Consider the following 22,705-nt stretch of genomic DNA (forward strand, 5'->3'; position numbering starts at 1 on the left):
GGTCCCCTTACACATCACAAAGACGTGAGGACCGTTTGAATAATTGACCACTGTAAATTCCTTTTGGTGTGTAAGTGAGTGTTAGTGGAATTGACGAGAATAGGGTGATTAAAAACAATAGGTTAATGGAGGATTAGTGTAAATGGCTGGTTAATGATCTGTACAGATTTGGTAAGGCTCAGGGCCTGTTTCTGTTCTGTACGCCTGTATTTTTCTCTGTCCTCTGCCAGCAAGGCTTTGGGACGGAGGTTCAGTGAATTACCAAGATAACCTGTTTGTAGAAGTTTATTTAGCTTCTGATTTGTGAAGATTTCAGTCAAATTTGCACTTTCTTAACATTAAATAAGGGCAAAAAATGTGCTGGAGGAGCTCAGTTGGTCAGGCAGCATCAGTAGAGAACAAAAGAAAAAATATACAGAAGAAAAAATATTAATTAATCATGAAAGATACACAACATTTACAAGAAAACATAATTAGAACAACAAAAAGTCTATTTTACTACAAGGTGGTCAAAGTGACATTGCTAAACTGACATGAATATTGTTTTGCAAGTAATTCTGATGGAAGTAGCTGTTCTTGAACTGGCTGGTGTGGGAATTCAGGCTTCTTCTGTACCTCCGGCCTTATGGTAGCTTTGAACCGGTGGCATGGCCCGGATGGTGGGGATCTTTGATGACAGGTATTGCCTTCGTACAGCAGTGCCTCCTGTAGATACTACCAATGGTAGGGAGGGATGTGCTCGTGATGTATTTGGCAGCATCAATGACTCTCTGCACCTTGTTCATTCTGACACTGTTAACAAACTATGATGCAACCAGTAACGATACTTTCAACAGCAGATCTGTAAAAGTTTGTTGGTCCGTAGTTGACATTCCTCGCCCTCCCCAGTTCTGAGCCTATACTTTATTATTAATCATTATTCATTCTGTTTGGGGTAATGTTCAATGGATTGTTTACTCATAGATGACAGGCTATTTGTAATATTCAGGTTTTAATGAGGCTGGCTTTCTGAAGGATGCTGCCTCGACCATATTTTCCCCTTGAAGGTGATTTGTTTTTGGAGTACTTCCTCTTGCTTGCTGTTTGATCAGTTCAAATCATTACACAGTGCACTGAGTTAGTAGAGCTACTAGGACTTGATGTTTCAATCCCTATGGTAAGTTGGCACTCTCGATGTTGGCAGTGGGTTTGCAGTGGTGACAAGGAGGGAGGGTAGGTACGTCATCGGGGTCATCAGGTGGGCACCCTCCTTCTTTGACGTTTCGTTGATAAGCCCACGACGTCTCCAGAGGGCTCAACGGTGCTACCTGGCGTCCCAGATACACCTCCCTCAGTTCCATACCCTCCTGTCTTCATCTTGCAGCTCAGTTGTTGTCTTTCCTTTTAATCCAAATGCAATTGTTGCTTTCTTCTGCTGCGTTTGACAAGGACTTGATTGCTTGTTGGAGGGAGTGACCCCTCACCCCCATCTTCTTCAATAGACTGGTCGTAGATGTAGCAACGAATCCCCTACATCCCACTTCTACAGGGAAAATCTTGGTCTTCCAGCCATTCTGGGCAGCTTCAGTTGCCAGTTCAGAGTACTTGGTCTTTTTCCTCTCATAAGCTTCTTCGACACCATCTTCCCATGGTACTGTCAATTCCACAACATATGCCAGCTCGGCTGTTGTGGACCACAGGACCATGTCTGGCCGGAGTGTTGTAGCTCCAATGTCTGGGGGAAACACAAGCTTAGAATAAAGTAAAGCAATAGTCTGTTTGTTATGTGCTGTGTCGTACGACGTAGGCGATCATGGTCTTTCCATGACCATAATTGTTCTTGGCAAATTTTTTTTATTGAAGTGGCTTGCCATTGCTGCCTTTTGGACAGTGGCTTTACAAGACAGGTGACCCCAGCCATTATCAATCACTAGGTCATGTGATGTGCACCAGCAGCTCATACGACCATCCACCACCCGCTCCCGTGGTTTCAGGTGACCCTGATCAGGGGGTCTAAGCAGGTGCTACATCTTGCCCAAGGGTGATCTGCAGCCTAACAGAGGGAAGGAGAGCTTCACACCTCGTTTGGAGAGCCTTACACCACCCATAAAACAATTGCATTGCAGGAAAAAGTGCAAAAGCTACCAAAAAAGTGCCGTGCAGGTAAATGATAAAGTGCAAATCATAATGAGGTGGACTGAGGTCAAGAGACCGTATTATCATTCAAGAGTCTGATAACTCTGTGTATTGTGTGAGTGAGAGTGTAATTATCTGTTGTATAAGAGGTTCTCCCTCCATGATTGGTTGTATAATGGAAACTACCAAAAGGGAAAGTAGATCCTTGGTGCCTAACTGAAAACCACTTTGCAAAACAATATCCATTCTCTGAATGTGGCCATTGCTTGCAATTCCATCATTTATTGACCATTCTCATTTGCCCCTGAGAAGGTTGCAGTGAACTTCTGCGAGCTTTCTGGTGCGGTGCACGTAGCCCAAACAGTACAGTTACAAAGGAGATGGAGAGTTTATTGCTGGCAGTAATGTCAAAATGAGAACGTAACTCTGACTTGTTGTGATGTGTGTAACTGAAAGAGAACTTGTGCGGGCGTGTTAAGTTGGTGAAAACGTTGCCATCCATACAGTTCATTTCATCATTTCCGTACATTGAGGCAGTAAAAAGAAAAACAATGACAGAATGCAGAATAAAGTGTTACAATTAGGCAGACAGGCTTAGTGTGGTAACTGTTCTGCCCATGACTGCAAGAAACTGCAGAGGGTTGTGGATGCAGCTCAGCACATCACAGTAAGCAGCCTCACACACAAAATGCTGGGGAACTCAGTAAGTCAGGCAGCATCCATGGAAAGGAATAAATAGTCAACATTTCGGGCCGCGGCACTGCTTCAGAACCAGCCTCCCATCTATGGGCTCTGTTTATGCCTCAGTAAAGCACCAATATAATCAACAGCCTCACCTACCCCGGATATTTTCTCTTCTTTCTCCCACTGGGCAGAAGATACAGAAGCCTGAAACCATGTGCCACCAGGCACAAGAACAGCTTCTATCCCACAGTCACACACATCAACATTGCTGGTGAACGCAGCAGGCCAGGCAGCACCTCTAGGAAGAGGTACAGTCGACGTTTCGGGCCAAGACCCTTCGCCAGGACTAACTGAAGGAAGAGTTAGTAAGAGATTTGCTTCTTTCAGTTAGTCCTGATGAAGGGTCTCAGCCCAAAACGTCGACTGTACCTCTTCCTAGAGGTGCTGCCTGGTCTGCTGCGTTCACCAGCAACTTTGATGTGTGTTGCATGAATTTCCAGCATCTGCAGAATTCCTCGTGTTTTTGTTCTATCCCACAGTGATCAGTCGCTTATACGATAAGTTGGACTCTTGGCCTCATAATCTACCTCATTATGATTACCTGCAATTTATCGTTTACCTGTGCTGCGCTTTTTTGATATCTATTACACGTTATTCTGCATCGTTATTACTTTACCTTGTTCTAGCTCAATTTACTCTGTAATGATCTGATCTGTAGAAACAGTATGCAAGTATTTCACTGTATCTCAGTACATGTGACAATACCAATACCAAGAAGATACAAAGCCATAATGAGGTCAACAGCCCATCTTACTGTACTAGGGCACTATTCAATAGACTTATAACAGTGGGATTGAAGCTCTCCTTAAACTTAGGGAAAATGGCTTCCAGCTTTTGAATCTTCGGTTTGATGGGAGGGGAGAGAAGAGAGAATATTTGGTGGGTCTTTAATTATACTGTCAGTTTTACTGAGGCAGAGAGAATTGTAGATAGAGTCCATGGAGGGGAGGCTGGCTTCCATGATGCATGATGCTGTGTTCGCAACTGTCTGTGGTTGCTTGTGTTCACGGGCAGAGCAGTTGCTGTACCAAGCCGTGATCCGTCTGGATTGGATGCTCTCTGTCGAGCAGCTACAAAAATTGGTGAGGGTCAAAGCGGACATGCCAAATTTTTTTATTCTCCTGTGGAAGTAGGTGGACTGTTAGTGCTAGCAAGTGAAATCAGCAGTTTGAAAGATTCCTTGAAGAAATCTCGGTGAGTTCCTGCAATGGATTTTGTAGATGGGTGTACCCTATGAGGTCACAAAGCATCCATGAAAGAGGGAGTGAACAAAGCTCAAAGTAACTTTTATTATCAAAGTACATATTTGTCACCATAATATAACCCTGAGATTCATTTTCTTGTAGGCATGCACAGTAAATCTATAGAGTAATAACCTTAACAGAGTCAAAGAAAGACCACACAACTTGGGTGTTCAACCAGAATGCAGAAAGCAACAAACTGTGCAAATACAACAAGAAGAAATAATAATAATAAATAAATAAACAATAAATATCGAGAGCATGAGATGAAGTCTTTGAAATGAGTCCATTGATTGGCACCAATGATGGGCAAGTGAAGTTATCCTCTTTGGTATAAAAGCCTGCTGGTTGAGGGGTAGTAACTGTTCCTGAACCTGGCGGTGTCAGTTCTGAGGCTCCTGTACCTCCTTCCTGATGGCAGCAGCGAGAAGGGAGCATTTCCTGTGTTGTAGGGATCCCTGGTGATAGACGCTGCTTTCCTGCAACAGCATTTCATGTTGATGTACTCAAGGGGCGCATCTACTGCTTTTTGTAGGATTATCAAGAGCAATGATGATTGCATACCAGACTGTGATCCAGCCAGTCAGAGTCATAGTCATACTTTATTGATCCCAGGGGAAATTGGTTTTCGTTACAGTTGCACCATAAATAATAAATAGTTATAGAACCATAAATAGTTAAATAGTAATATGTAAATTATGCCAGTAAATTATGAAATAAGTCCAGGACCAGCCTATTGGCTCAGGGTGTCTGACCCTCCAAGGGAGGAGTTGTAAAATTTGATGGCCACAGGCAGGAATGACTTCCTATGAAGTTCTGTGCTGCATCTCGGTGGAATGCGTCTCTGGCTGAATTCACTCCTGTGCCCAACCAGTACATTATGTAGTGGATGGGAAACATTGACCAAGATGGCATGCAACTTAGACAGCATCCTCTTTTCAGACACCACCGTCAGAGAGTCAATATACTGTCCACCATTATATTGATTGAAGTGTGTCAAAGTTTGAGAGTCATACAGTAATTGGTAATTACTTTGTTAGTTTCATGCCTACTGAGATACAATGAGAAGCCAGAGAGTGGTGAATCTGTGGAATTTATTGCCACAGGCTGCTGTGGAGGCCAAGTCATTGGGTATATTTAAGGCAGAGGTTGATCGATTCTTAATTAGTCAGGGCATGAAGGGTTATAGGGAGAAGGTAGGAGATTGGGGCTAAGAGGGAAATGGATTGGCCATGATGAAATGTCAGAGCAAATTTGATGGGCCAAATAGCCTAATTCTGCTCCAAATCTTATGATCTTTTAAGAGGCCCTTTCAAGAGTCTTATCAGAATCAGAATCAGGTTTATTATCACCAGCATGTGACGTGAAATTTGTTAACTTAGCAGCAGTAGTTCAATGCAATACATAACCTAGCAGAGTGAGAGAGAGAGAGAGAAAAATATAATAAATAAAATAAAACATAATAATAAATGAACAAGTAAATCAATTACATATATCAAATAGATTTTTGAAAATGTGCAAAAACAGAAACACTGTATATTAAAAAAGGTGAGATAGTGTCCAAAGCTTCAATGTCCATTCAGGAATCGGATGGCAGAGGGGAAGAAGCTGTTCCTGAATCGCTGAGTGTGTGCCTTCAGGCTTCTGTACCTCCTACCTGATGGTAACAGTGAGAAAAGGGCATGCCCTGGGTGCTGGAGGTCCTTAATGATGGATGCTGCCTTTCTGAGACACCACTCCCTAAATATGTCCTGGGTACTTTGTAGGCTAGTGCCCAAGATGGAGCTGACTAGATTTACAACCTTCTGCAGCTTCTTTCGGTCCTGTGCAGTAGCCCCTCCATACCAGCCTGTCAGAATGCTTTCCGTGGTACAACTGTAGCAGCAGGATGGAAACCGTCCTTGTAGCTGAAGGTGCGTGCACTCAATCATTTGTACCTTCTGCTTGATGGCACATAGAGGAAAGATCAATTGGGTTGGGAGGGGCTTTGATTACGTTAGCTGTTTCCCCAAGGCAGTGCAAAGTACAGATGGATTGTAGGGAGGGAGGTTTGATTTCATGATGGACTGGGGTGTGTTTACAATTCTCTGCATTTCTTGCAGAATTGGGGCAGAACAGTTGCTTTATCATGCTGTGATGCATGGAGCCGATGGGGTACTAATGAGTGAACATCTTCATTCTGGATATCATGGGAGAAATACCCTTCCAGGGAGATTTTCAGAATCAGTATCAGAATGCACGGGTGGCACAATGATTTACTGTACCAGCGACCCAGGTTCATTTCCCACTGCTGACTGTAAGGAGTTGGTACATTCTCTCCATGACCCTGGGTTTCTCCTCGGGTTTCTTCTGGCTGCCCCCGTTTCCTCCCACAGGCAAAGATTTATCAGTTGGTAGTTAGTTGGTTATTGTAAATTGTCATGAGATCAGGCTAGGGATAAATTGGTGACACTGGGCAGTGTAGCTCGAAAGACCGGAAAGGCCTATTGCGCTCCGTGTCTCAATCAATAAATAAATAACTCTTTACTTCCAGTATGTGAAACGCAACAGAATGGATTGTGCTTCTGTGCCAAATACAATACACAGGGTAATACAATAACAAACCACACAATAGCAACCAACAATTTATAGAACAACAACGCAAACAGCCATGAGCAATCAGCAATTAGCAGAATGGTTACATGTGCAAATGTCAAAAATCAAACTAAAATAAATGTGAACATATGAATAGACTTAGCAATTATCAATAGAACAAGGAGAGCAGGAAAGACATTTTACGGATGTTATGCAGGGATAGTTAGGGTATTGCATCGGAGTGAGTTTTGTTGAGAAGCTGGATAACTATAGGAAAGATGCCTCAGAGGTGATGTGTAGTCCTTTCTTTCTTTTCAAATCTTTTTATTGTTATATACAGGAAAAATAACATGAGTACATCGAAGTAACAACACTTACAATGCCTCAAAAAAATCATTATCTTAAAGATTGAAAAAAAATTTTGTGATAACAAGAAAAACCTACTAAGCAGAAAAGTGAGAAAAAAAAAGAACCCATTAGATGTACAACCCCTGGTATTTCTGTGTCTGACCAACATGTTATTGCATTTGTTACATTGACAGCTAGGAGGGCCATTTTGTTGAAGTGGAAGGATACATCAGCTCCCACTTTGTCACAATGGTTCTCTCAAGTGATGCTATGTCTTAGTTTGGAGAAAATTAGAAGTTGAACCTTTGAACCTTTATTTGATTTTGAGAAAAGATGGGGTTCATTTGCTCGTTATTGTCATTTGAGTTAATTGATATAATTTTTCCACGATCTAATAGTAAATTTTTTTAGTATATTTTCTTTTCTTGCTGGCGGTTTGATGTTTATTTTTAGAAGCTTTTTGTATGACGCGTGATGTGTAGTCCTAATTGTGATTCAGTCGGGGGTTTTTTTTGGGGAGGGTGGATGGTTTCTTTCTAACATGGCAGGTTCACAATGGACCAGCCACATAAATGCTATGGCTACAAGAGAGTTCAGATATCCTGTAGCAAGTGATTCACTTCCTGACACCCAAATCCCTGCCACGTTTATAAGAGACATCAGGTGTGTTGTATACAGATTCACATTTCTTACCTGGATGTGTGCAGCTTCAACAATCAAAACTTGACGTCGTCTGGGAAAAAGTGGCCATTTGAATGGTAACCCACCCAATGCACTGAGTACCGGTGTCCCCCTCCCTCCATCTCCAGCATATATTGTGAACTGGGTGGAATTTGAAAGCATTTTAGCCTTATATAACATTAATATTCAAGAATTTCACTGTAACTTTGCAAAAATTTATTTGATCATTGTAAATTTATTAGAAATGTATTTCTTGCCCTGCTCATTAATGGATTAAGTATTGAAATTCCTACCCCAGCTTTGGTTTGACAACACTTGGAGTATTGTATTCAGATTAACATTTATTTATCAGATGTACATCGAAACGTACAATATGCAGTTTGCGTTAACAACCAACACACTCAAGGATATGCTGGGACAACTATGTGGACTTTAGCAAGACCTTTGGCAGTGGGAGGCTGGTTAAGAAGAATCAGTTGCTGGCATTCAGGATGAAATAGTAAATTGGATTAGACATTAGCTGTGTGGGAGAATCTGGAGAGTGGTAGTAAGTGGTTGCCTCTCTGACTGTGACCGGTGGGGTGTCGCAGGGGTTGGTGATGAGTCTGTTGTTACTCCTCACCTTTGTCAATGATCTGGATGATAACATTGTAAATTGGATCAGCAAATTTCTGGATGACACCAAGTTTGGGGGTGTAGTGGTCAGCGAGAAAGGCTGTTAAAGCCTGCAACGGGATCTGGACTAGCTGGAAAAATGGGCTAAAAAATTGCAGATGAAATTTAATACAGACAAGTGTGAGATGTTTTAGCTTGCGAGGACAAACTAGGGTAGGTCTTACACGGTGAGCACTGAGGAGTGGAGTAGAATCTGGGAATACACATCCATAATTCCCTAGTGAAAGTGGTGTCACAGATAGATAGGGTCATAAAGCAAGCATTTGACATGTTGGCTTGCATAGATCGAAGTATTAAATACAAGAGTTGGAATCTTGGTGAGGCCTAATTTGGAGTACTGTGTGCAGTTTTGGTCACCTACCTACAGGAAAGATGTCAGTAAGATTGAAAGAGTGGAATGAAAATTTACAAGGATCTTGCCAGGGATTGAGAAGCTGAGTTATAGGGAATGGTTGAATAGGTTTGGACTTTATTCTCTAGCGCATAGGAGAATGAAGAGAGGTTTAACAGAAGTATACAAATTTATGAGGGGTACAGACAGTGTAATTGTAAATAGGCTTTTTCCACTGAGCTTGTGTCAGACTAGAACTGGAAGTCATGGGTTAAGGGTGAAAGGTGAAATATTTAAGGGGAACATGAGGGGGAACTTCTTCACTCAGAAGGTGGTGAGAGTGTGGAATAAGCTGCCAGCCGAAGTGGTGGACGCGGGCATGATTTCTACATTTGAGAGAGATTTGGATAGGTACATGATAGGAGAGATATGGAGACTATGGTCTGGGTGCAGGTCAATGGGACTCTGTGGGTTAATAGTTCAGCATGCACTGGATAGGGCGAATGACCTTTTTCTGTACTGTAATGCTCTATAACTCCATAAGTGTCACCACAGATATCAATGCCAGCATAGCACAATGCCACAATGCTTGGCAGAACAATACAGAATGCAACAAAACAGAACATACCAAGCAAAAACAGCAAAGCAAGCCCCATTCCTCCCTCCCACCCACCCAGCTTCACGCATGTACAGTCCTATAATCCCAGCATAGGCCGTTTTCAGCCTCCAGGCTCGTGGATTCAGTCTGGTTGCCTCATTATAGGAAGGATGTTGAAGCTTTAGAGAGGTTGCAGAGGAGATTTACCAGATGCTGCTTGGATTAAAGTACATGACTCATGAGGAATGTCTAAGTAAAAGCTGGAGCTTTTCGCTTTGGAATGGAAAAGGATGAGATACAACTTGACAGAGGTATATAAGACAATAAGAGGCATAGATATAATGGTCAGCCAGCATCTTTATTCCCAGGGCAGAATTGGCTAATACGCAAGGGTGTAATCTTAAGGTGATTGGAGGAAAGTATAAGGAGGGATGTTAGAAGTAGTTCTTTATGCAGAGAGTGGTAAATATGTAGAACACACTGCCAGAGGTGGTGGTTGAAGCTGATGCATTAGGAACATTTAAGAGTCTTTTTGATAGGCACATGGGTTAAAGAAAATTGGAGGGCTATGTAGGAGGGAAGGTTAATCTTAGCGTAGGTTAAAATGTTAGCACCTCATCATGGGCCAAAGAGCCTGCACTGTGCTGTGCTGTTTGATGTCCAATATTCTAAAAGCATTGTGTGAACACCTTTGCCAAAAAGTCTGCTGAGGTTCAAGAAGGTGGTTCACCGTCACCTTTAATGTGGGCTTTGCAATATCCTTTTTCCAAATAGTATAGAAGAAACTTCTAAATCTTACCCCATGCGTTAGACATGTTCAACAGGTGTTCCTAAAATTAAGATTCAAAATATAGAAAACAGTCACTAAGTAAGACAGCATCTGTGGAAAGAAGGGAGAGCAGGGAAGCATCAAGGTTAACATTGGAATTCTGTGGAAGAGTTAACATTCCATGTCACGGACTGTTTTTCGAAAGAAGTTTTGATGAAGGAGTATTTGGGTTAAATCATGAACTATTTGTCTTTCCACAGATTGATTGATTATTTATCTATCTATCTATTTATTCATTTAGAGATACTGCACAGAATAGGTCCTTCTGGCTCTTTGAGCTGCTCCACTGAGCAACTCCCAATTTAACCGTAACCTACTCATGGGACAATTTACAATGACCAATTAACCCACCAGCCGGTTTGTGCGTGAACTGTGGGAGGAGACCCACACATTCCACAGGGGAATGTACAGACTCCGTACAGTTGTCGTTGGAAATGAACTCCAAACTCAGATGACCCGAGATGTAATAGCATCATGCCAAACGATATGCTACCGTGGCGTCTGACCTGTTGAGTCTTTCCAGTGTTTTCTGTTTATTTTTTTTGGTTCAGTTTTCCAGCACCTCTAGTATTTTGATAAAAGTCATGGTTGCTCTGTGTCGGAAGAGCTGCCGGATTAGCTTGTTCAGTTATATCAGCTGCAGTCACTTTCCCTTTATTCAACCTGTTGAAAATTAAATGCTTCCTTGAAGGCTGAGGAACTGAAGTCTTGTGGGTTTGTGTTATGAGAATTGTGGCTGGCTGGAATTTCATCAAAGTCTTTTAGCCCCACATAAAACCTTGACAGTAATCCAGAACATCATTGCTAAACCTTTGCAAAAATTCATCTGACCATGACATATTTATTGGATCAGGTACAACCTTTTGAATCTCTGCCAAGTTGTATTATGGCCGGCAATTGAGTGTGATATAGTCTGTGTTCCTGAGCTTAGTTATAAATCTCAGCCCAGAGGAATATTCTACATTGTAAAATTCACATAAAAGTTAAGTCGATTTTTGAATGTTTCTGACAGATCACTATAACAGAAGTTAGAAAGTTCCAGTTTGTTCTCTGGTTTAGTCAGTCTTTCGCAGTGTCCCAGGATTTCTAGGAATTGGAGGGGTGGTTGTTCAATAGCTAAATGCAACCCCACTCTGCTTTCTACAGTGAATTGATCTCAACCTGAGCCCAACAGGACCCATCTATCGGTCGCAAGCTCTGGGTGGCGAGTGTATAATCTGATAAAACAGTCAGATTAAACCTTGTCAGGTTGGCTCAGCACCCTATCCATTTCAGATGATTTGCTGCATCTTGGTACATTTGAATAGCGTTTTTGAGATTGTTATGTTATCAAAAGTGGTGGTAGGGTGGAGATATATCTTACCAAAGAGGTGTATGGCACTCCTTCCCTCTGCCAGCCTACAAGTCACCCTTGGGCAAGGTGTAGCACCTGCTTCCCCCCCCCCCCCGCCCCGATTTAAGGTCATGCGAACAGGAGGTGGATGGTAATATGAGCAACTGATCCATTTCACAAGTCCTGGTTATGTGACCACTGATGCCAGGCAGACAATCTCTGAAGAGATTGATCACTGAAGAGTATTGATAATGGCTGGGATCACCCGACTTTTACTGCCCAAAAGAAGGCAATGGCGAACTACTCCTGTAGGATTCTTAGCGAAGAACAATCATAGTCATGGAATGACCATGATCACCTACATTATAGCACATACTGAACAAGTGATATTACCAACAATGGTCAGAACGGTCATACTTTGTCAGGTGAGCGTTGGCATGGATTAGTCATGTTTACTACACTCAGACTCTCGAATAGACCTCTTGTACGATAAGGTAGATTCTTGGCCTCATAATCTACCTCATAAGGGTCTTGCACTTTATCGTGTACCTGTACTGCACTTCCTTCGTAGCTTTTATACTTTATTCTACATTGTTATTGTTTTTCCTTATTTTAGCTCAGTCTACTATGTAATAATTTCATCTGTGTCAAGTTTTTCACTATGTCTTGCTATATGTGACAATAATGAACCAAACCAAAAAATCCTCCTCATTAAAAATCTTTGGATACTAATTAAAATAGTGATGTGAGATATTGGCATCATCTATGGTGCTGATCTTTTGATAGAAATAGCGTTATGTTCGCTGGTTACTGAACTGATTTAGTTTGACTGTGAGCTACCTACCTGCCGACCCACCATCAAGGACATACTGTATATATAGAAAGGTGCTGGAAAAGGGCCAGTAACATCATGAAGGATCCCACCCACCCTGCCCATGGACTGTTTGTCCCACTTCCATTATGGAATAGGCCATGTGGCATCCACCCCAGGGCCACCAGAATCAAAACCATTGTAATAGACACAAAAAGCTGGAGGTACTCAGCAAGCCAGGCAGTATCTATGGAAAAGGGTAAGCAGTTGACCCAGTAAACAGTCAAGATAAAAAGTCAGAGTTCGAAGGTAGAGGGAAGGGAGGAAGAAGTACGAGGTAGTAGGTGACAGGAGAGGGGATGCGATGAAGTAAAGAGCTGGGAAGTTGATTGATGAAAGAGATAAAAGGCTGGAGGACTAAGGAGCTGGTTGTAGACCTGAGGAGGGCTAAGGCACTGGTAACCCCTGTTTCCATCCAGGGGGTCAGTGTGGACATGGTGGTCGATGATTACAAATACCTGCGGATATGAATTGACAATAAACTGGACTGGTCAAAGAACACTGAGGCTGTCTACAAGAAGGGTCAGAGCCGTCTCTATTTCCTGAGGAGACTGAGATCCTTTAACATCTGTCAGACGATGCTGAGGATGTTCTACGAGTCTGTGGTGGCCAGTGCTATCATGTTTGCTGTTGTGTGCTGGGGCAGCAGGCTGAGGGTAGCAGACACCAACAGAATCAACAAACTCATTTGTAAGGCCAGTGATGTTGTGGGGATGGAACTGGACTCTCTGAAGGTGGTGTCTGAAAAGAGGATGCTGTCCAAGTTGCATGCCATCTTGGACAATGTCTCCCATCCACTACATAATGGATTGGTTGGGCACAGGAGTACATTTAGCCAGAGACTCATTCCACCGAGATGCAACACTGAGCATCATAGGAAGTTATTCCTGCCTGTGGCCATCAAACTTTACAACTCCTCCCTTGGAGGGTCAGACACCCTGAGCCAATAGGCTGGTCCTGGACTTATTTCCTGGCATAATTTACATGTTACTATTTAATTATTTATGGTTTTATTACTATTTAATTATTTATGGTGCAACTGTAATGAAAACCAATTTCCCCCGGGATCAATAAAGTATGACTATGACTATACTTATGGAAGAGGAAATCTGATAGGAGGGGACAGAAGACCATGGAAAAAAGGGAAGGGTTAGTAAGGAGATAATGTGAGAAAGAGAAATGGGAATGGGGACTGGTGTAAGAGAAGTGAGAGGCATTACTAGAAGTTCAAAAACTCGATGTTCATGCCATCAGGTTGGAGGCTAACCAGACGGAATATATGATATTGTTCCTCCAACCTGGCTTCATCATAACAATTGAGGAGGCCATGGACTTGTCATCTCTTTTTTCCAGTCCTGATGAAGGGTTTCGTCCTGAAATGTCACCTGTTTACTGTTTTCCATCGATGCTGTCTGGCCTGCTGAGTTCCTCCAGCATTTCGTGTGTATTCCTTTGATTTCCAGCGTCTGCAAGATCTTCTCTTGTTTGAGACTCAAAATCAGTTACTCTCCCCAAGCAGTAAGACTGATCAACTCCTCCACCCACTAACGCAACCCTGCACATCCCCCACCATCACTACGTAACATTTCATGTCGGTCACCTTAAGTACAGACACTCATGCCGAGTGTCACTTTATGGACATACAATCAATCTGTGTATTTTATGTATTTATAATTATTGTGTTGTTCTTATTCTGTTCTTTATTGTGTTTTTGTGCTGCAACGGAGCTGGAGTAATAATTATTTTGTTCCCCTTTACACTTGTGTACTGGAAATGACATTAAACAATCTTAGGTCATGATTGAAATCTCCAACTTGAACAAATTCCTGAGAAACTTACAAATTCACCAAAATACAACCAGCATGACCTTCTTCTGACAGTGCTGCCTGTTATAAGTAGCAGGTATAAGTGTCCTCAGAACATTTGAGATTATTTTGTTGCAGAATTCAGCATGTACAAAATTGATAGTTGTGACAAGAGCAGTGATGCACTGCTGTGCCTATCAGTCAGTCTGCACCAATTTTAATTCACTTTCCCCAGACTGTCAGACACAATAATTGCCTTTCACGGAGTCCCCAAATAGTGGTTATCAGTTTTTATGCTGTGAGCTGATGCCCACTTAGGACTGAGACTTCCCAGACACATTTTACACCGGCAGAGATTGGAGTCACTTAAATCAACTGTCTGGAAAGTGCTTCTTTTGTTAACATCTAATAGTGTTTGTACTTGTGGAGCATCTTGTTGCAATTAAGTTCTTCGATTGGATCTACCTCAGGACTAATGTCGTTACAGAGAAGCTAATAAAATGCTGAATGACAGTGAAGTCAAAGTCAAGGTGCCTATAAGGAGTTTGTGTATTCCCACCCCCCGTGACCATGTGGGTTTGTGCCTAGTGCTTCAGTTTCCCCTCACATTCCAAAGCCGTACGGGTTAGTAGGATAATTGGTCACATGGGTGTAATTGGGGGGTGCAGTCTCATTAGGCCAGATGAGCCTATTTACTAAATAAATAAATAAAATAAAATTATTTGCGTCGCTCTGAATGGAAAGTACCTTGTATAAGGTGCCGATCTTTATAGGTTAAAGATAAAGGATCAAATATCAACTTTACTTGGCATAACATTTACATATATGAGAAATTTGTTCTGCCATTTTGGTGTGACCTGCAATAAAACAACATTCAGCATTTATAAAAAAAATCACATAAGAATAAAGTTAGAAGTACAGATATAGAATAAAATGCTGGAGGAACTCAGCAGGCCAGGCAGCATCCATGGAAATGAATACCAGTTGACGTTTCAGGCTGAGACCCTTCCTCAGGACTGAAAAGGAAAGGGGAGAGCACCAGAATGGAAGGGTGACGGGAGGGGAAGGAGGATAGCTAGAAGGTGATGGGTGAAGCGAGGTGGGTAGGAAAGAGAAAGGGCTGGAGAGGAAGGAATTTGATAGGAGTAGACCATAGGAGAAAAGGAAGGAGGTGGGGACCCAGGTACAGATGATAGGTAGGTGAGAAGAGGTAAGAGGCCAGAGAAAGGCATAGAAGAAGAGGGGTGGGAGAAGGGAACTTTTTTTTACGAGAAGGAGAAGTCAATATTCATGCCATGAAGTTGGAGGCAAACTTAGCGGAATATAACAAGTTGGTCCTTCACCCTGAGGGTGACCCCATCATGGCACAGGACGAGGACATGGACTGCTATGTTGGAATGGGAATGGGAATTAAAGTGTTTAGCCACCAGGAAGTTCCGCTTTTGACGGATGGAGAGGAGGTGATTGATGCAGTGGTTCCCCCAGTTTACGTCGGGTCTTACCAATGTAGAAGAGGCTTTGGTAGCACCGGATACAGTAGACGATTTCAGCAGATCACAGGTGAAGTGTTGCCTCACCTGGAAGGACTGTTTGCACCCCTGAAGGCAAGTGAGGAAGGAGTATGGGCAGGTGTAACATTTTGGCCACTTGCAGGAATAAGTGCGTGGAGGACAAAGGACAAGGGAATGATGGAGGGAGCGATCCCTGTGGAAAGTGGAGAGAGTGGGGGATATGTTTGGTGGTAAGATCCCTTGGACAATGGTGGAAGTTACAGAGAATGACGTGTTGGATGCAGAGACACATGAGATGGTAGGTAAGGGCAATCTCTGTCACTGAAGAGATATCTGGAAGATGAGGAACTCATCATTCTCACCTGTCTTCTCTATGTTTCCACGGTTTCTGGAAGGATCACCAGGATCCTGAAGAAATGTCAGATTAATACCATAGTCAAACCTACTTGGAAGCTCAAATCCCAGGTTATGTGGGAAAAAGATGACCTAGGATTCAGGACAGCTGGCAGTTACAGAATTCCCTGTGAATGTGGAACAGCGTATATTGGCCCGACAGGATGCACGGTGCAAATTCACCTTAAGAAGTATAGCAGGGGTATCCATTTGGGGTACCCGGAGAAATCGGCAGTAGCAGAACATTGTGTTCGCAATGACCATAGGTTTGACTGCAATGGCACAGAACTACAGTGCTGCGCCAATGTCTTTTGAGACTGCCTGGAGAAGGAAAACATAGAAATAAAACTAGAGAAAAAGAATTTTAACAAGCTCTAAGTAAGAACTGGAATTCGATTGTAAACAAGGTGGAACAACAGAAACCTGATTGGTTGAGGACTAACCAATCATGAGGGACAGACACCGTGGGTAATACATACCACTGGACTAGACATGCCCAGGCATCATCCCTGATGAAGATGGCAGAGTTTGTCATCGAAACATTGGTTAAAATCGATACCTGTAGCCAACCAGAAACCTGAGAAATATATATGTCGGTAAAGCACATAATCCGTTTTCACATGAAGCTAGATTTACCAGTAAAATGTCCAAATTTTATACATAACATGAGTAAGCAAAGTTTTAAAGTATGTAAGATGAATATCAGCTAAGAATTCTCTATATTACCAATACTGGTTAAACACTGCTGATAATCAAGAGTAAACTTTTACATAGTATTAACACAAAATATTGCTCAGATAGCATTCTCCTTTACGAACTAAAACAACAGATACAGATGATGATTTTGATGGAGCAAACGAAAGAAAGATGAAAGGACTGTGCCTATGACGTTCAGTCTGGCTGAAAAACTCAATGAAAACAAAATGGCTGCCCTCCTGTTGTGGTCCAACTGAATTTCAAATAAAAATCAGCAGGGCTATTACTTAACAAATAAAAGCCTGAACAAATATGTATGTTTTTATGTTTATCAGCTACACCTAAGCCAAGTCACTAATCCTATTACAGATGTACATCTGACAGAAGATAGAGGAAGAAATGGATCTCATCTGAGGGGAGACATCTGGTCCACATTCCTCGTCGTGTTGGTGATGGGTTGGGTCTTGTCACATTTCTCTGATCTTCGTCAACCGGCTCACGCATTTTGTCTTGTTCCTTTTCTGTTCCCATCACAGCTGGTCTACGGGCAAGTGGGACGATTGCAGCAGGTCCTGCGGGGGTGGGGAGCAGACTCGCCAGATCCAATGCTTCCGCAAGGTGGCCTTCCAACATGACCAGGCCGTGCCTCACTCCATGTGCCCCATGGTGACACCCCCTCGAGTACAGCCCTGCAACGCCCATGACTGCCCTCCTGAATGGAGCACGGGAGCATGGACCCAGGTAAACCAAGTAGTGCCCACCTATCCATATTTGACATTTAGCGACTCATTGAGACTGGATGCTAATGATTTTGCAGCATGTCTGCAGGTGGGATTCTATTCTGGCCCACAAAACATGGTATTTTATTCATTCTTTGGCCAACATGTATTGCCTATCCATTCTCCTGCTAACGGATGACGAATGTGTGGAACTCGTTACCACCAAGTCACCAGGTGTCGTTAACGCAAAGATTGATAGGTTCTTGATTGGGTATGGGGTTAAAGGTTCTGGGGAGAACACAAGAGAAAGGTGGAAAAATCAGCCATGATTGAATGCCAGAGCAGACATAATGGGCAAAATGGTCAAATTCTGCTCCAATATCTTTATCTATTATTGTTCTTGAGAAGCTAAATAGTGAGCTAGCTTTCTGGATCTCTTTAGTCCTTGAGCTGATGGTACTCTCACAGTGCAGTTGGGTAGGTTCAGGCTTTGTGACCCCTTGTGACTGTGTCAACCATCAAATACCTCATTCACCTGCAGTTAGCCAGTAGTCTAATCTGCTTGTTAACAAGCTTGTTCAGATACTCCTTAAATATTGTGAGGGAAGTGCTCTTTCGGGCCACGTTCATCATGCCACATATGCACATTGTCTGCACATCCAATATCTTAGATGGATGAAAGCTGCCTTATGACTCCATGGGCCGAGGCACGATTCTAAACTTGGGCATTACCTGTGTGGAGTTAGTATATTCTTCCCCAACCTCCCTTCAGATCCTCAGCTTTCCTCCCACTTTCTGAAGAAATACTGATAGTTTGATCGAATATGGCTTTTGGTACCAAAATGTAGATTAGTAACAAAAGAGAAAAAAAGGAAAGAACAGACACAAGAGGGAAGGTGATGGGAGAACAGGGACAAGAGGGAAGGTGATGGGAGAACAGACACGAGGGAAGGTGATGGGAGAACAGACATGAGGGAAGGTGATGGGAGAACAGGGACACATGAGGGAAGGTGATGGAGAACAGACACAAGGGAAGGTGATGGGAGACCAGGGACATGAGGGAAGGTGGTGACAGAACAGGGACACAAAATGGAAGGTGACGGGAGAACGGACACAAAAGGGAATGTTATAGGATTATAATTTGAGGGCTGCAGGGATATCAGACAAGGGGGATGAAGGTAATGAGTTGGCTCTGCTTGGATTTGGCATAGGCTCAGTGGGCCAAATGGTCTCCCTCCATTTCGTAATAAGCAAGCAGTAAGAATATGCAAATCTAAAATAGATGAGACTATGTGCACACATCCATAAACAGAAAGTGCCTTCTCATACTGATAACACTAATGGCTAAATATGGTTTCACACCATGGAGTAATAGAGCTGTACAGCATGAAATAGGCCCTTGGGCCCAGCTCACCTTGCCTGTTGTGCTAATTGTCCAAAGACACACACTTAACTTTTTAGGAACAGCTTATTCCCCTCTGCTATCAGATTTCTGAACAGTCCATAAATACTACATTGCTATTCCTTTTTTTGCATTTTTTATTTTTTTTCTTGCAACTTATGATATTATTTATGTTTTGCACTATACTGCTGTCACAAAAACAACAAATTTCATGATGTATGTCAGTGATGAAAAGCCTGATTCTGATCCTGACATTAGAGCAGAAAAAAAATTGTCCATGGTAGCGCATGATGTGGTCTGAGGTGTTTCATTGCTGAGGATGGATCAGGGTTTTGCAGGTTGATTCGAGAGCCTGATGGTTGTAGGAAAATAGCTGTTCCTGAACCTAGTGGTGTGGGGCTTCCGGCTTCGTTACCACTTGCCTAATAGTAGCAGCAAGAATAGGACATGGCCCAGATGATGGGGATCCTTGAAGGTAGATGCGGCCTTTTTGATGCTGACAAGGGTGGGGATGACTATGCTCATGATAGACCAGGCTAGATAGACATTCCCTATCAAATCCTTAGAAAGATGTGACATAGGATCGAAAGATGTAGAGCCCTTGTGGATAGAGTTAAGAAACTGCAAGGTTAAAAAGCCCTTGATGGGAGTTATATACAGGCCTCCAAATAGTAGTCAGAATGTGTGATATAAACCAACAGGAAATAGAAAAGGCATGTAATAAGGGCAAAGTTATGATAGCAATGGGGTTTCAATGAATTGAAATGAATTGACTTGACTTTATTATTTACATCCTTCATATACATGAGGAGTAAAAATCTTTACATTATGTAAATGTGCAATATACAATTTATAGTAATTTGTTATAAACAGTATGTACAACAGGACAATCAATATAACATAGAAATACAATTGTATCAGCTTGAATTAATCTGTCTGATGACAGCTCCGGGAAGAAGCTGTCCCGGAGCTTCTGGATCCTGGCTTTTCTGCTGCAGTACCATTTTCCAGATGGTAGCAGCTGGAACAGTTTGTGGTTGGAGTGACTCAGGTCCCCAAAGATCCTTTGGGCCCTTTTTACACACCTGTATTTGTAAATGTCCTGAATCGTGAGAAATTCACATCTACAGATGCACCGGGCTGTACATACCACTCTCTGTAGAGTCCTGTGATTGAGAGAAGTACATCTCCCATAGCAGGTGGTGATGCAGCCAGTCAGGATGCTCTCAGTTGTGCTCCTGTAGAAAGTTCTTAGGATTTGGGGGCCCATACCAAACTTCTTCAACCGTCTGAGGTGAAAGAGGCGCTGTTGTGCTTTTTTCACCACACAGCCGGTATGTACAGACCACGTGAGATCCTTGGTGATGTGTATGCCGAGGAACTTAAAGCTGTTCACCCTCTCAACTCCAGATCCATTGATGTCAATAGGGGTTAGTCTTGCAGATTGGCAAAATCAAGCTTATGCTGGATCCCAAAAGAGGGAATTTGTAGAATGCCTCTAAGCTGGCTTTTTAGAGCAGCTTGTGGTGGGGAATGGAAATTTTGGAGTTGGGTACTGTGTAATAAACCAAGTTTGATTAGGGTGTTTAAGGTAAAGGAAACCAGTGATCATAATATAGAACCCACCCTGCAGTTTGAAAAGGGGAAAATATAAGTCAGATGTATCAGTATTTCAGTGGAGTGAAGAGAATTACAGAGGCATGAAAGAGGAGCTGGCCAAAGATGATTGGAAGGGGACACTAGCAGGGATGATGGCAAAAGAACAATGGCTGGAGATTCTGGGGTTAATTTGGAAGATGCTGGATAGATACATCCTAAACATGAAGAAGTATTCTAAAGGGAGATTGAGGCAACCATAGCTGACAAAGGAACTCAAAACAGCATATAAGCAAACGAGAGGGCATATCAAATAGCAAAAAAATCGTGGGAAGTTAAAGGATTGGGAAATTTTTAACAACCAACATAAAGTAACAAAAAAAACCCAAGGAGAGAAAAGACAAAACAAGAAGTGAAGCTAGCGAATAATATAAAAGAGGGTGTCAGAAGTTTGTCTTATATAAAGGGTAAAAGCGAAGTGAGAGTGGTTATTGGATCGCTGAAACATTATGCTGCAGATTTAGTAACGGGGGATAAAGAAATGGTGGAGGAACTTAATAATTATTTTATGTCAGTCATCACTGTGGAAGCCACTAGCAGTATGCTGGAAATTCAAGAATGTCAAGGGACAGACCTGAGTGTTGTTACTATTACTAACGAAAAGGTGCTGAGGAAAGGAGAAGTCTTAAAGTAGATAAATCACATGGATCTGATGGACTACATCCCAAGGTTCTGAAAGAGGTAGCTGAAGAGATTGTGGAGGCATTAGTAATGATCTTTCAAGAATCACAAACAAGAGAAAATCTGCAGATGCTAGAAATCCAAGAAACACACACAAAATGCTGGAGGAACTCAGCAGGCCAGGCAACATCTATGGAAAAAAAAATACAGTCGCTGTTTCGGACTGAAACCCTTCGGCAGGACTGGCGTTTTGTGTCTGTTGTTCATCTTTCAAGAATCACTAGATTCTGGAATGGTTCTGCAGGACTGGAAAATTGCAAATGTCTCTCCACTCTTTAAGAAGCGGGGTGGGGGGGGGAAGGCAGAAGAAGGAAATTATAGGCCATTTAACATGACTTCTGTGGTTGGGAAGATCTTGGAGTCCATTATTAAGGATGAGGTTTTGGGGTACTTAGAGGCACATGATAAAATAGGCCAAAGTCAGCATGATTTCCTTAAGGGGAAATCTCGCCTGACAAATCTGTTGGAATTATTTGAGGAAAAATACAAACAAGATAGACTAAAGGAGAGACAGTGGATGTTGCTCATTTGGATTTTCAGAAGCCCTTTGACAAGGTGCTACACATGAAACTACTTAACGAGATAATAGCATGGATAAAGATTAGTTGTCTGTCAGGAGGCAAAGAGTGGGCATAAATGAGGCCTTTCCTGATTGGCTTCCAGTGACAAGTGGTGTTCCACAGGGGTCTATGTTGGGACCACTTCTTTTCAAGTTATATGTACATGATTTGCATGATGGAATTGATGGCCTTATGGCTATTAATATGAAGATGCAGTGGCATGCAAAAGTTTGGGCACCCCAGTCAAAATTTCTGTTACTGTGAATAGCTAAGCGAGTAAAAGATGAACTGATTTCCAAAAGGTATAAATTTAAAGATGACACATTTCTTTAATATTTTAAGCAGGATTATTTTTTTATTTCCATCTTTTACGGTTTCAAAATAACAAAAAAGGAAAAGGGCCCAAAGCAAAAGTTTGGGCACCCTGCACGGCAGTACTTAGCAACACCCCCTTTGGCAAGTATTGCAGCTTGTAAACGCTTTTTGTAGCCAGCTGAGAGTCTTTCAGCTCTTGTTTCGGGGATTTTCGCCCATTCTTCCTTGCAAAAGGCTTCTAGTTCTGTGAGATTCTTGGGCCGTCTTGCATGCACTGCTCCTTTGAGGTCTATCCACAGATTCTCGATGATGTTTAGGTCAGGGGACTGTGAGGGCCATGGCAAAACCTTCAGCTTGCGCCTCTTGAGATAGTCCATTGTGGATTTTGAGGTGTGTTTAGGTTCTTTATCCTGTTGTAGAAGCCATCCTCTTTTCATCTTCGGCTTTTTTACAGACGGTGTGATGTTTGCTTCCAGAATTTGCTGGTATTTAATTGAATTTATTGTTCCCTCTACCAGTAAATGTTCCCTAATGCGGCCAAAAAGTTCTATTTTAACATCATCAGTCCACAGGACTTGTTTCCAAAATGCATTAGGCTTGTTTAGATGTTCCTTTGAACTTTTGAAT

General features: G+C 42.4%; 1 protein-coding gene across 1 annotated transcript in view; it reads left to right on the plus strand.

The window, feature by feature from the left end:
* adamts18 (ADAM metallopeptidase with thrombospondin type 1 motif, 18) overlaps positions 1-22,705 on the plus strand; it is a 185,436-nt gene that overhangs the window by 139,860 nt on the left and 22,871 nt on the right. Inside the window, exon 16 of the mRNA XM_072279204.1 lies at positions 17,282-17,486. Within this exon, the coding sequence (XP_072135305.1) occupies positions 17,282-17,486 (205 nt within the window). The remainder of the gene's footprint in view (positions 1-17,281; positions 17,487-22,705) is intronic.

This window comes from Mobula birostris, chromosome 15 (genome assembly GCF_030028105.1).
Source record: "Mobula birostris isolate sMobBir1 chromosome 15, sMobBir1.hap1, whole genome shotgun sequence".
Lineage (NCBI taxonomy): Eukaryota > Metazoa > Chordata > Chondrichthyes > Myliobatiformes > Myliobatidae > Mobula > Mobula birostris.